This window comes from Bos grunniens, chromosome 28 (assembly GCF_055505025.1).
Source record: "Bos grunniens cultivar Pamir isolate PY7600 chromosome 28, Bosgru_T2T1.0, whole genome shotgun sequence".
NCBI lineage: Eukaryota > Metazoa > Chordata > Mammalia > Artiodactyla > Bovidae > Bos > Bos grunniens.
In genome coordinates this window covers 17,076,990-17,092,037 of record NC_141192.1, presented here as the reverse complement: position 1 = coordinate 17,092,037, position 15,048 = coordinate 17,076,990, and the positions used below count along the sequence as shown (strand labels likewise).

Here is a 15,048-nt window from a genome sequence, read left to right as displayed (position 1 = left end):
TATCAGTAGTAGAGAAAAGTTAAACACTATTCAAATGCTTTCACTTAAAATTACTCCAAAAATTCACTAAATCCTGCCTCATACACCAGCATTCAACTGAACACTAGTACCACATGATACTCCTTTAAAAAGGGTTCTATGATCAATTAAGGTTGAGAAACAAAGTATATCATACTCATAATCATCATAAAAAGGATCTGAAAAGTCCTAAAGCTGAACAAAGAAACCTATGTTCCCAAGGCTTGAACTGTATTATTTTTGGCCTATTACCTTTTTAGTATTCTGGTAAACTGAGTATAAACATATAATATAGATATACAATAAACAAAGGGATATTTACAGACACATTTTAGTATTTTAAAAAATAAATGTTATAAAGCCAAAATCTATTTAAAGTCTTTATGCATTTTTAATATTTCTTAAATAGACTAAAACTTTACATTAGGCAGTCTTATCAAGGCTGACTAGGAGCAAAACCACAAGATATCACTGTATAGATGAATCCATCGTTTCATAGGATGTTAGAATGATATATTATTTCTATCTAAGACTGATGAAATCTCTTTTGCATTAAGATATAAGAAAAAACTGTATCACTTCTCTTAAATAATCTGATCCTTCACCTTAAAAAGCCTCTTCTAATCTATGAAAAGGGTAATAATTACCAAAAATGCATGTAATGGTACATGAGTCACAAGCTTTATTTTAAAGCTATTTTACTAGAAGTTGGAACACATTAAGTGCAACGCCAACAATAAAGTGATGTGACATAACGTAATACTTTAGGAATAATTCTAATTTTTATCACAAAAGTTTAAAAGATTCTGTGTCTCTCCAGAACTACGTACAAGCACACATGCACACTCACACACACACAATTGGCTTTTCCACTTTACCATTTTGATACCCTCCCCACGGCACAGCATTTCGTACTTCTGTCTCTCTGGCAGGTAATCCACAGCAGCACCTTTTTTCTTCAGTGTGGTTTTCTGATCAGATTGGTCATCTGAAGAAGACTTATTGGCATCTTTTTCTTTAGCCATTATATACTCAAAGTATTTTAAGTTACCGTTAGCTCTCTGATGTTCAGGATCTATTACGAAAGAAAGAAAGCATGTTCGTGAGTAAGTTTACAGTTGTTCAAGCATGAGCATAAGATACCCAGTGGAGGAACATGTAATTTACCTTCCAAACCAGGTTGCTTTATGAGAGTGAAAGGAGGCATTAATGAAAATTATTATACCAAAACAACAGGTGTAAATCAGTACTGCCCCAAGCAAATCAAGAGTACAGTTCTAACTCTAGTTCTGGAGATGGAATCAGCCATCTATTTCAAAGTAGTAATTATTGCTTTTACTTTGAGAATGTTCCATGTGACAAGTTACTAAGCAGCCAAAGGAAGTATGATCAATTTGATGTCAAATGAATTTTAAAGTACTACTGATTAAACTTATTTTAAGCAACAGAAAAGATTTTTCTGAGATTGAAATGTAATGACCATGGGGAAGACAGGGTATACAGTTCAAAGGTAACCTTTACCACAGATAATATTATAAATGCCGAACACAGTCTACTTCTGAGGGCTGAGTGCATTTCAGTCCCAAAATTCTAAGTGAGACAGAAAAGAGAAACTAAAAATATAATTTTCAAATAAGCCAGAATCCACTAACTGCCTCAGAATTGCTAGTCATAATTTTTAGCTATCTTTTAGTAGGGGGAAGGAGGACTACTCCACCCATGTGGGAGAAAAAAAATATAAACCACCACTCCCCCCACCCCCCCGCCCACATACACACACAACACAAATGAAAAAGACAGACTAGGGCACAGAAAGTTCACTTGTGACGTTAACTGAGTGTTTTAAAAAAAATCCAGCCTTAGATTTGTAAAATACTTCTTGTCTTTGAGAAATTGCTTATGTTGTGATGTACAGAATATGAGGCTAATTTTGCAGAAGAAATGGAAAAATGGGGGGAGAAGAGGGTATGCTACAAGGAAACAAAAAAATTGGTAGGTGTCTCTGGGTGATTGGTTTATGGTGACTCTTCTGTATTTTCTTCTACTTTTAAAATTTTTTCTTAAATGAATGAAGTATTTTTAAATCAGGAGGAAAAAAAATCACTTAAAATACTGGGGGAAAAGGGCTAACTGAATATCTCAATTTATCAATTCATTCAACTAAGAAATAACCTAATTTCAAAAGCTTATTTTCAGATGACCAATCCTTTTGAATTGTTTAACTCTCCTAATATACACATATTTACCTATTCATAAAAATAATTTAAGTTTTAAAGCTTCATTATATACCAAAGGCCACATGACTTTTTTTAGCATACAATTTCACCACCACAGATTCTAAGTCAGTAGGTTTGGGGTGAGATCAGGAATTTTCATTTCTAATAAGCATCCAAGTAATTCTGATCATTGGCCTCTTGATCATACTTAGAAAAACACTACATCCCTGTTAAAAATACTAGTGGTAAAATCTTCGTATCATATTTTCCTAATATTTAAATACGGCAATCAAATATATTTTCATTCTATTTATTTCTGTGAAATAATTTCAATCTCCGATGGAACTGGAAGATATTAAATGGAAAATCTCATGCATGTGCCCTCAGGAACACAAAACTTAAAGACTGAGAGACTGATTTCCCATAAATGCCTGATTTTCAGAAAACTGATAAATGTTGGAATGTTCTTAAATTTCAGGGAATTGGTCAGGGGTTGCCTCTTATCAATCTTGGGAAATTTTGCTTACAGTTTCCAGGGGCATGAACAAGAAATGACTCAGTTTGAGATGGTCTTACAAAGTAAGCTAAATTGAGCTTTGTTTGTATGACTGGAGGGTTTTGTCTGCCTAGGGAATGTTCAATGCTGGTCCCCATTTGTTTCTGATTTCAACAAACTCTAACTGAACTCTCACCTCTTTATATTCCCTGCCCTACTCCCTCAACGGACGTATCTGTAGCTTCCTACAGCTTGCATGTCCCAAATGCAGTTCCTCTGCTATTCCTGAATAAACTCATCTTTTTGACAATTATGAGTTTGCTTCATTTTACCTTTTTATTTAGGCTGACGTTTCAAATCACTATTTCCAAATAGGAAATTCAGTAAACCAAAAATTTCCTTCAAAGGATACTGGTTAATATTTAATATGGCAACATGGCAAATAAACAGTTTTGACTGAGTTAGCTATGTTGGATTCAATTTTGAAGTTCCTAAGAAGTACAGAGCAGAGAAACACAGCTACTCTTATAGTACTATTAGGTGAGAAAGATCAGTTGCCATTTATTTAGAGGATAAACAGAAAGATAAAGTATGTCTGACAGATGAGCTCTTGACTTGTGACAAAAAGTACCAAAACTGTATGACAAATATACATACTCACACATAATTATAATTAGTATATCTATATATCCCCCAATATATCCTTAACCTTGAATTAGGCCAAATTAACATACCTAGTTCAAGAAGCTTCTTTGTGAGCAAAAGCGCCTTATCCAGGTCTCCCTGCTGGTATACTGCATAGCTCAAATAATCCAGAACAGAGACTTTATCAACGGTAGAAACCTCGCCTTCATCCAGCTGCCTCAGTGCCTGTTCCATCCACAGCTCTGTATGGTAATAATCTGCTTCTGTGTAGGCCACTTTGCCCAACTCAAAACAGTCCTCAACTGTTAGAAAAGATTTGTGTTTTACTCCTATGGAAAGAAAATACAGAGAACTTTAGGAATCTTAATACTACTATAGGTTTATTTAGGACTATACGGCTTTCAAAGTACTATCTCACTCTCATTTGAACCTCACAACAACCTTCTGAGGTAGGAAAAGCAGGAATTACCCTAGGTTTATAAACAAAGGAACAAAGTACAAGGTAATGAAACATGGCAAGGATCACACAGCTAATAGGTGATGTGGGACCTAGAGAATCCACGATTTCAATTATCAGTCCTCATATCAAAAAGACGCACCAATTAAGCTGAAGTATGCAATTTTCCAACACAGTGGGAATCACCATGAGATATATCTAACTCTTAACCAACACCTTAGGATAAAGGGATACATGGAAGAGAGACAAACCTATTGACTCTTTCCCCTACCATTCCCCTTTTCAAAAGTATTAATGATATGTAATTTACATACCATGAAGTTCACCCAGTTAAAAAATTCAACAGTTTTCACTATATTCACAGAGCTGTACAACCATTACCATAATAGGATTTTAGAACATTTTCATTACCCCAAAAAGAAACGCTGTAACCATAAGCAGTCACTACCCATTGTATCTCCCCTTTCCTGCCCTATCCCTAGATACCACCAGTCTACTTTCTGTACCTACTTGTCTATTCTGGCTATCGCACATAAATGGAATTGGACAACAGGTAGTCTTTTGTGACTGGACTGTTTTACTCAGCATAATGTTTTCAAGGTTCTTTTTATTGCCAAATACCAGCCCACTATAGGATAGACTACATTTTGCTCATCAGTTGATAGACATTTGAATTGTTTCTACTTTTCTGACTTCTATGAATAATGTTACTATAAACATTCATGTACAAGTTTTAGTGTGGAAATATTTTGTCATTACTCTTGAGTATATACATAGCAGTGAAATTGCTGGGTCTTATGGCAACACTATGCTTACCATGTTCAGAAACAGCCAAACTGTTTTCCAAAGTGGCTGCACCATTTTACGATTTTACAATCCTGTGTGTATGCTCATACATAAATCAATGTATGAGGGTTCCAATTTCTCTACATTCTCACCAATACTTGCTACTGCTCATCTTTTTTATTATAGCCACTGAGGGTACGAAGTAGCATTTCATTGTGGTTTTTAAATTTTATTTCTCTAATGATGATGTTGAACATGTTTCTACATGCCTATTGTCCATCTATATATCATCTTTGGAAAAATGTCTGTTCAAATCTTTTGTCCATTTAAAAACTTGGTTGTCTTTTTACTATTGACTAATTATGTTTCAAATGTTGTACAATCACCATTACTTTTATAAGAATAGGGAAAAGATAAAGAACTACAGAAAGATATAAATGTAAAAAATATTCTCTGAATGATAGCAACCATGTAACATTCCATTTTATGAACAGTAAATCAGATGAGTTAAGTAGAGACTTTAAGAGCCTGAGTATTTTATGCTGTTCTTTGTTTATAGCATGTTAAGTAAACAACAGTGAGAAAATTACATCTGGACCACATATTCTGGGGGTAGGGTGGGGAAGGGAACTGCTTCTGATATAAAACACAGGTGATCCTTGAACAACAAAGTTTGCATTGCATGGGTCCACTTATATGGGCATTTTTTTCAATAAATACATATATGTATTACAAATGTATTTTCTCTTCCTTATGCTTCTCTAAATAACATTTTCTTTTCTCTAGCTTGCTGCTGCTGCTGCTGCTAAGTTGCTTCGGTCGTGTCCAACTCTGTGCGACCCCAGAGACGGCAGCCCACCAGGCTCCCCTGTCCCTGGGATTCTCCAGGCAAGAACACTGGAGTGGGTTGCCATTTCCTTCTCCAATGCATGAAAGTGAAAAGTGAAAGTGAAGTCGCTTAGTCGTGTCGGACTCTTAGCGACCCCATGGACTGCAGCCCACCAGGCTCCTCCATCCCTGGGATTTTCCAGGCAAGAGTACTAGAGTGGGGTGCCATTTCCTCCTCCAATGCATAAAAGTGAAAAGTGAAAGTGAAGTCGCTCAGTCGTGTCCGACTCTTAGCGACCCCATGGACTGCAGCCTACCAGGCTCCTCCATCCATGGGATTTTCCAGGCAAGAGTACAGGAGTGGGGTGCCATTGCCTTCTTTAGCTTACTGTATTGTAAAAATGTAGCACACAATACATACAACATATGAATTGTGTTAATAAGCAACTTAAAATATCACTAAGGCTTCTGATCAATAGTAGACTATTAGTACTTAAGTCTAGGGAGAATCAAAATTTACATGCAGATTTTCAACTGCTCAGGAGCTCAGCAGCTGTAACACCAGCATTTTTGAAGGATTAACTACTCTACCTAGAAATGCTGGATAAAATCTAACAGTTATCCATTTATCCATTTGTACCATGGCCAGATTCACAGGAATTAAGCAAATTTTTTGAGGTCAAAACCAAAAAGGAACTTGAAACCTAGAGAGGTAAGTAGAGGATGAAGCTGCATCTCCTCTGGAGGCAGTCATCAGATGAGAAAACTAGAAGCATGATTTTTAACCATCAAGAAAGGGATAAAGAGGGCTTCCCTAATGGCTCAGTGGTAAAGACTCTGCCTGCCAATGTGGGAGACATGGGTTTGATCCCTGGTCCGGGGAGATCCCACATGCCGAGGGACAACTCAGCCTGTATGCCACAACTAAGTCCATGCTCTAGAGTCTGCGAGCCACAACTATTGTGCCCACGTGCTCCAACTACTGAAGCCCCAATGTTCTAGAGCCTGTGCTCCACAATAGGGGAAGCCACCTCAGTGAGAAGCCCGAGTACCACAACTGGAGAGTAGCCCCGCCTGCCATAACTAAAGAAAAGCCTGCACAGCAATGAAGACCCAGCACAGACAAATAAATAAAATTTTTTTAAAAGAAAGGGATAGGAGATAAAGCCTCAGGCCCATGCAAAATGACAGAACAGACCCTTGAAAAACTACCTCTTTACTTAAAAAATGAGCTAGAAAAAACTCTTGTCAGCTGGCAAAGAGAAACAACAAAAAAACTTATTTTTCTCATCCTGCACTGTAGGTAAGAAAACAATCTCGTAAGAATTCCACAGGCATGCCTTCTGGGAGGTTTCGATTTCAAATATACGCTATCTCCATGGTCTTGGGAAACCAAAGCCAAGAATTTAACTTAAAGTGATTGGAGGCTGGTAAGGTCAAAGGACACGTGGCAGAAGCAACATTTATACTCTGCAAAACACACCTTCACTTCAGGTTTTGCAATATTCGCACACACAATCTGAAGAAATGCACACAATTCAAAATCACAAAGCACACAATGAAACAAGCCACTATGAGCAAAATCAGCAGAAACTATTCAAAAACAGTATCAGATATCACCCAATATATTCAGATGTTATCAGATTAAGACTACAAAATAACTATGATTAAAATGTTTAAAGAATTTCTAAAAAAAAAGAAAAAAGAAAAAGAAAATATGAACATGTAAGATACCCTAAAAAGACCAGGCAGATGTGAATAGGAGAAAAAATACAACTTTCAGAAATTATAAATATTATCAAAGAGACAAACATGTATTGCTCAGGTCAAACAGCAAGTGAGACACAACAAAAAAAGAGAATAACATACCTAGAAGAGAGAACTGAATAACTTACCATAGGATAAACTACTCAGAATGCAGCACAGAGGAGGAATACATATAAAGTGCTAGTTAAAAGATAAGGAAGAAAAACTAGGAAGACAACAGAATGTGGAAAAGGCACTATTTATAGAAATAACAGTCAACAATTTTCTAGAATTAGAATGCATGAAACCAAAGATTCAGGAAGCACAGAGACTCCTAAGCCAAAGTACAGGCAAGGGATTCTCAAGGATTTGTTTCAACGAGGAGGAGGAAAATAATTCCAAAAGAAAAGTCTGAGGTACCAAAAAGAAAAAAAAAAAAAGATAAAGAATTTGGTATACACTTAAAGAAAAATGAGCTATCAGATTGGCAAAAATTTCAAAGTCTGAAATTTTTTTTGTGATGCTGTGGTGAATAGGCACTCTCATGTATCACTGGTAGAAAAAAATGACAGAACCACTATGGAGGGAAATTAGCAATATTAGCAAAATGTCCTATACATCTACTCTGAATCAGTGGCATCATTTCTAGAAAAAATATCCCAAAGATCACTTGGCAAAAAACAAAAAAATATGCACAAGGTTATTGGCAATATTATTTTTATATTATTTTTATAATAGTAAAAGAGTACAAACAAAACAAATGTCTGAATCAATGGGGCCCCAGTTAAATAAACTATAGTAAATTCACAAAAGAGAGTAACAGGTAGCTATAAAAAGAAATGAGGATTTCTACATAGCATATGAGGTAATATCTAGAGCATATCAATAAATTAAAATATCAAAATACAGAAAGTATACTATGCTGCCTTCTCTGCTGAAGCTGAGAGAAAATAGGAATATATATACACATTTGCTTATATTTTAAAGAAGAAACAGTGGAAATGAAAAGCCTAATCAAGTGGTAGTTCATATAGGAAGAAGAAAGCAACAGGTTGGGAAGTACAGAATGATAGTAGAACTTCTGTAAGTGGACCTTATTAAGACAGTTTAGACTTTGAATGAATAAAAAAAGTTCTGCATAACTAAAACTACTATGAGAGATACGAGAGACATGGTGATGGTGGTCAAAAGGTACAAACTCCCAATTATATGATAAGTCCTGGGGATGTAATGTACAGCATGTTAACTGTAGTTAATAATACTGTATTGTATATTTAAAGTTGCTGGAAGAGTACATATATTTTAAAAGAAAAAAGTTTTTGTAACTATGTGATGTGATGGTGCATGTTAACTAAACATATTATGGTGATCATCTCACAACACATACATATCCAAGTCATACTGCACACCCAAAACTAACACAAAGTTATATGCCAATCACATCTCAATCTTTAAAAAATCTGGGTGCCTCTTTTAAATAAAAACATAAAATTTTTTAATAATAGAAGAGGACAAAGATAGGATATAAATTAAAAACTAGCCTGTGGGGCTTTCCTGGTGGTCCAGTGGTTAAGAATCTGCCTTGCAATGCAAGGGACACTGGTTCGATCCCTGGTCCAGGAAGACCCCACAAGACGCAGAGCAACTAAGCCCATGCACCACAACTACCGAGCCTATGCTCTAGAGCCTGTGAGCTGCAACTTCTGAGGCCACGCCCCTAGAGCCTGTGCTCCGCAACGAGAAGCCACTGCAGTGAGAAGCCTGTGTACCAAAGACTAGACCCTGCTCGCCACAGCTAAAGCCCATGTGCAGCAACAAAGACCCACCACAGCCAAGTAAATAAATCTTAAAAAAAAAAATCCTGTGATAAATGTGCTTTTAGTGATGAAGATATAGAAGAAGAAAAAGGAAGGGGAGAAAGAAAAGGAGGGGTATATTTTCCAACTTTTGATACCAATGTTCAAACAATAAATGTGAAGCTCTCAGTGGTTTAAGTTAATGTCAAAATATCTTACTTCGTATATCAAAACAAAAAGATATAGCACGTCCATGGATTAGAAAATTGTCTTGTTAAAATGACAGTATTGCCCAAATTATCCTCAAGATTCAAAATAAGCCTAATTAAAACTCCTACAGGCATTTTTGTAGAAGCCACCAAGGAAATTCTAAGATTTATTTGGAAATTCAAAGAATCTAGAATAGCCAAAGCAATTTTAACAAAGAACATATTTAAAGGACTTATTCACGAGCGTTTGCAAGTACGTGGAGGTACTGAAATGCTCATATACTAATGACAAGAGTATAAAATGGTACAACCATCTGGTAGTTTCTTAAAAATCAAATATATACCTACCAATTATTTTACTTTAAAAATCAGATATATACCTACCATGCAACCCAACCAATTCACTTCTAGGTATTTAACCAAAAGAAACACATGCCTATATGTCTGATGACAGCAGAAAGGAAATAGAAAAAGGAACACAATGGGGTTTTCCTTAAAAACTTCTGATTCAATATACTTCAACGAATCAGTATATTGGCTAGAATCAGATTTAGCTCTAACCTAACCAATGATGTCAACATTTTTTTTTCCAGTGCTAGCAGAAAAGGTTCATGAAAAATTAAGAAGAAATAAAATCTAGGACACATTTTGCTAGTGATTCTGTCTAGGGGATAACATGCTCTGGTCTGAGGATGTTAGATTTCAGTACAAAGCACAGTCCTAATACAGAGGTATACGTACAGGAGGATCACATGGACCAATACAATCAAACATTCAAATCATACAACTACCTCCATTTACTATATATATTTTTTTGCCTCCTATTCGTCATTTATGGACAGTAACTGATTATCCTGCTTGCATGCTCAGTCCCTCAGTCATGTCTGACTCTGCAACCCAATGGACTATAGCCCACCAGGCTTCTCTGTCCATGGAGTTTTCCAGGCAGGAATACTAGAGTGGGTTGCCATTTCCTCCTCCAGGACATCGTCCCAGCCTAGGAACCAAACTCAAGTCTCTTCCATCTCCTGCGCTGGCAGGTGGATTCTTTACCACTGTGCCACCTGGGAAGCCCATAACTGATTATCAGTGTACTACTAAAACGAGGATAAAGATCCATATTGTGACAGTTACTCTCTACTTCACACTCTAATCCAGAAAAGGATACCAACAAACTAACTTATTAATAGTTTAACACGATGCAATCTCAGAAACAAAAGAAACATACTGAATTTGGACTGTAATTTTTCAGTTACGAGAACTGGAATATAGTTCTAAGACGAGCTTTACAATGCAGAAATTAAGAATGTCTTTTCTCAGGGACACACAAAAGACACAAGAGGATAGTATGCTATTAATAAATGCAGACAGCACCAGTAAAATTTTTCACGTGATCTTATATCCTGTCAATATTATTTGAAAGCATAATGGAGACAGTAGAGGATCTTGAGCTCTTCTGCCTTGGTAAAGTATCTCTGGTTATCTTACCTGTTGATCTATTCACAATTATCAAAGGCAAAATGTCTGGGAACTGTATTAAAGAAAATGAAAATGAAAGAGAAGTGACGTAGCATTTGAAAGGGAAGGCTGCTTTCGACGTAGAGAACATGAGAAGAAAAAGTAATGGACAAGACGACAAATAAAATGACATAAGGGAAGTGATGTTGGCAGAAAAAAACCATAGAAAGTGTTCATACAAAGCATGAATAGTTAGAATTTGATGACAAAAAAAGGCAAATTCTTTCGGTTCAAAGCAAATAGCACAGATGATTGACATTAGCATCTCAAACTGAATGCAGTGAAGGAGAGGACAGGATGAATTGAGAGAGTAGCACTGACATATATATACACTGCTGCTGCTGCTGCTGCTAAGTCGCTTCAGTTGTGTCCGACTCTGTGCAACCCCACAGACGGCAGCCCACCAGGCTCCCCTATCCCTGGGATTCCCCAGGCAAGAACACTGGAGTGGGTTGCCATTTCCTTCTCCAATGCATGAAAGTGAAAGTGAAGTCGCTCAGCAACCCCATGGACTGCAGCCTTCCAGGCTCCTCCGTCCATGGGATTTTCCAGGCAGGAGTACCGGAGTGGGGTGCCATTGCCTTCTCTACCACGTGTAAAATAGATAACTAGTGGGAAGCTGCCCTATAATACAGGGGAGCTGGGTTCAGTGCTCTGTGATGACCTAGAGGAGTGGCAGGGTGGGGAGACTAAAGAGGGAGGCGCTATATGGATACTCATAGCTGATTCACAATGTTGTGCAGCAGAAACTATCACAACATTGTAAAGCGATTATCTTCCAATTAAAAAAAAAACTGAATGTAGTAACCCAAGTTTACAGTTAAAACACAAAAGTCCTTTAAATTTATTATCACAGTATAAACTATAATAATATGTGACAGTAGACAGTATAGGAAAATTTACTTAGAAATGTTTGGCTCACCCTTAAATTGCAAGATTTAATTTTAAAATTCTTAGACTTTATAGAAATACTTACTGGATAAAAACTTGATTTGTAAAGAACAAATACATTTAAAATGCACATACCTGGGAAGCTGATGTCTTGCGTCAGAGGCAATACGGTACACTCTCAGCTGAGTGCACCCCAGAGATGTACAGAGAATCTACTGCTTGGTGAAGTAAGCTTATCAGTTCACCAAGATAATGATGCAAATGACCAATAAGAACACTCAACTTCTATGTGAAGTAACTCAGATTTTATATATGACATATTCTATACAAAAAAAGTGTAGAGGACACACAGTTTTGAGGGCATTAGCTCCCTGGTGTCCCCTTTGCCTATCAAAGCAATACCACCATTCTTTTCTACTTTACCACCTCCCCCCAAAAAGTGTAATATCTCTGGAAGCTATGAATTTATTAAACAAGTTAGGGTTAGGAACAACCTGAAACTAAAGGAACAGTCCATATGAACTGTAAAGCCATCATCAATACCAAAATACATATAACTTATCAGATTTTATATTAAAATATCAAGAAAGCATTTCAAAAGGTGGGCTCAAAAAGGAGAAACAGACAAAATTAATCAAGAAGTAACATCACATCAATATAAATCCACTGAAAAAAGCATTTCTCTGATTTTTGGGAGGTGAGGCAATTTGAAAAGGCAAATCATCCTTCCCTCCAGTCCTCATCCGTAAGGCTTCACATCTCAACTGCTACAGTTTTAAGTCTGACAAAACTGTTAGCAAGGAGATTAAGAAATGAGAACTCCCATACATTGCTGGAGGGAATATTACTGTACTTGGGTACATCTGCTCTGGAGAACAATCTGGCTACATCTAGTAAAGTCTGAGAACCTTATATTCTAGAGAAACTCCTGCATGTGTGCAATGGACACAAGAAAACATAATGAAAATGTTTGTTGGAACCTTGGCCCTGCAAAAATTGGAAATAACCTAAGCTACCACTGTTATCCCTTAAATTTTTACAACAGCCTCCTCTCTGATTTCTTTGTCTCTACCTTCGGGTCTCAAACCATTCTGTAGCCAGAATGATATCTCTAAAATGAAAATCATATAATTTCCCTGTTTAAAACTTTTCAATAACTACACATTATACTCAGAATGCTTCAAACTTCTCTACATAACTGACAAAGGCCCTCAAGAGACGGCTTCAGCTTTACCTATATACCTTTTTTTTTTTTTTTTCCCACCGGTGCTTTTCTATTTTGCCCTAAGTCTCTCAGGGAGGAGGAGGGAAATGGAAACTTAGGAAGAGAGGGAGAAGACAGAGAAGGGACTGGCATGGAATCCCCACCCCCCACCCAGACATTTATTTCTTTTTTATCCTCAGGAAAATGGAGCCTCATCTCTCACTATTCTCACACCATCCTGTGCCCGTAGTTCACGCACTTGGCTCTTAAACAAACTACTTGTTAGCTATCTGATTTAAACGTTCTCTCCTCTCTGGCCTATACACATGTTCCGTTTGGAATACTTTTTTCATACTCCCTATTTCCTGGCTAATTCCTTGTCCATTATTTCTCAATTTTTTAACATATTCTGTCTTCCAGGAAGTCTCACTTTACACCTCTCATTTATCAAGTTCAGAATTAGATTTCTGTCTATGTGCTCCATGGTCTCCTAAGTTATCTCTAGCTAGGCATTCATCATACCACAGCATAAGAATTTAAGTACCCTAAGGGCAAAAGCAGTGTTTATTCATTATTGCATTTCTAATACTTATACACAATGGTTATTATGTTAAATAGATATTAAATGGCTTATATCTATTAAATTATGTTTTAAACCAGAAGCAAATTAAAAAACAAGGCTGTGATCTTATCACAAGTGTTATAACAGCAGAAACAGAAAATAAAATTTGCAAATGTATACTTTTTTGGAAATCCAACTTAATGGAATTATATTACAGTTTAATGGAACACCATGATTAGTTTTCCCACTTGCTACTTCATTACAAATTTAGAAAGATAAGCAAGAAAAACATCTTAAGTCATTCATACCACTGTATTTTCTTACTGAGAAAGTCAATTTCAGTATGAAGACAGAGGTAACATATTTTATTTTTCCAACTGATAAGGACAAGAAGATAGTAATGGTATATTCATAGAATAAATGACAGATGGCAATAGTAAACTATCACGTGAAGGCAGGTATCAGTAACATAAGTAAAACTGGAAAATTTCAAATTTTGCAAAAATTAAACAACACACTCCACACTCTTTAACGGCTAACAGAAAAAAAAAAGAAAAGAAAAGAAAAGAAACCACAGGGAAAATTAGAAAATACTTAAAAGAGAAATGAAAATGAAATTACAACATACCAAAACTTACACAATGAAAGCAGTGCTAAGGGTGAAATTTATAGTTATGACTCTTACATTAAAAAAACAAGATCTCAAATCAACAACCTAATTTTACAACTTAAGAAACTAGAAAAACAAGAACAAACAACCCAAAGCTAGCAGAAGAAAGGAAATATTGAAGCACAGAATGGAAAATAACAGATAAAATTAATGAAACCAAAAGTTGGTTCTCTGAAAAGAATTTTGTCAATAAAACTGACAATCTTTTAGCTACATGGATCAAGGAAAAAAGCCAAATAACTAAAATTAGAAATGAAAGTGGGGATACTTCTACTGATTCTATAGAAAAACAAAGGATTATAAGAATTCTATGAAAAATTGTACACCAAACTGAATAACCTAGATAAAATGGACAAATTCCTAAAAACACAAAACCTACAAAGACTAAGAAAAAAATAGAAAATCTGAATAGACCTTTAACTAGCAACGAAACTGCTGATGTGAAGAGCTGACTCATTTGAAAAGACCCTGATGCTGGGAAAGACTGAGGGCAGGAGGAGAAGGGGACGAGAGAGGATGAGATGGTTGGATGGCATCACCGACTCAATGGACATGGGTTTGGGTAGACTCCGGCAGTTGGTGATGGACAGGGAGGCCTGGCGTGCTGCAGTTCATGGGGTCTCAAAGAGTCAGACACGACTGAGTGACTGAACTGAGTAAGGAAACTGAATCAGTTATCAACAGTATTCTGACAAAAGAAAAGCTCTGTTATTAACACAAATAAATGGAAAACATGTGCCATGTTCATGGATTGGAAGACTATTAGCTTCACTGGAGAATTCTATCAAACACTAAAAAAAAAAAAAAACTAATACCAATCCTTCTCAAACTTTTCAAAAAGACAGGAAAGAACACTTATCTCATTCTATGAGGCCAGAATCATCCTCATACCAAAGCCAGAAAAAGACACTACAAGAAAACTACAGACCAACATCACTTATGAACACTGATGCAAAAATTTTCAACAAAATACTAATAAACAGGGACTTCCCTGATGGTACACTGG

The 15,048-nt window shown here is 36.3% G+C and overlaps 1 protein-coding gene across 10 annotated transcripts in view; it reads right to left on the bottom strand.

Annotated features, from left to right (window-relative positions):
* The window catches only part of P4HA1 (prolyl 4-hydroxylase subunit alpha 1), a 100,307-nt gene that overhangs the window by 40,521 nt on the left and 44,738 nt on the right, over nucleotides 1–15,048 (bottom strand). For 5 of the 10 annotated variants that reach the window (XR_015156834.1, XR_015156836.1, XR_015156833.1 and 2 more), the window contains 2 exons: nucleotides 3,465–3,704; nucleotides 934–1,093 (listed from right to left, as the gene is read on the bottom strand). Coding sequence is in view for 4 of the 10 variants with exons in the window: in XM_086382108.1 (XP_086238234.1) it covers nucleotides 897–1,093; nucleotides 3,465–3,704 (437 nt within the window). In the remaining 6 variants the exon portion in view is untranslated. Of the gene's footprint in view, nucleotides 1–896; nucleotides 1,094–3,464; nucleotides 3,705–15,048 lie in introns of all 10 variants that reach the window. The other 5 variants (XR_015156831.1, XM_086382108.1, XM_086382107.1 and 2 more) reach the window with 1 other exon arrangement.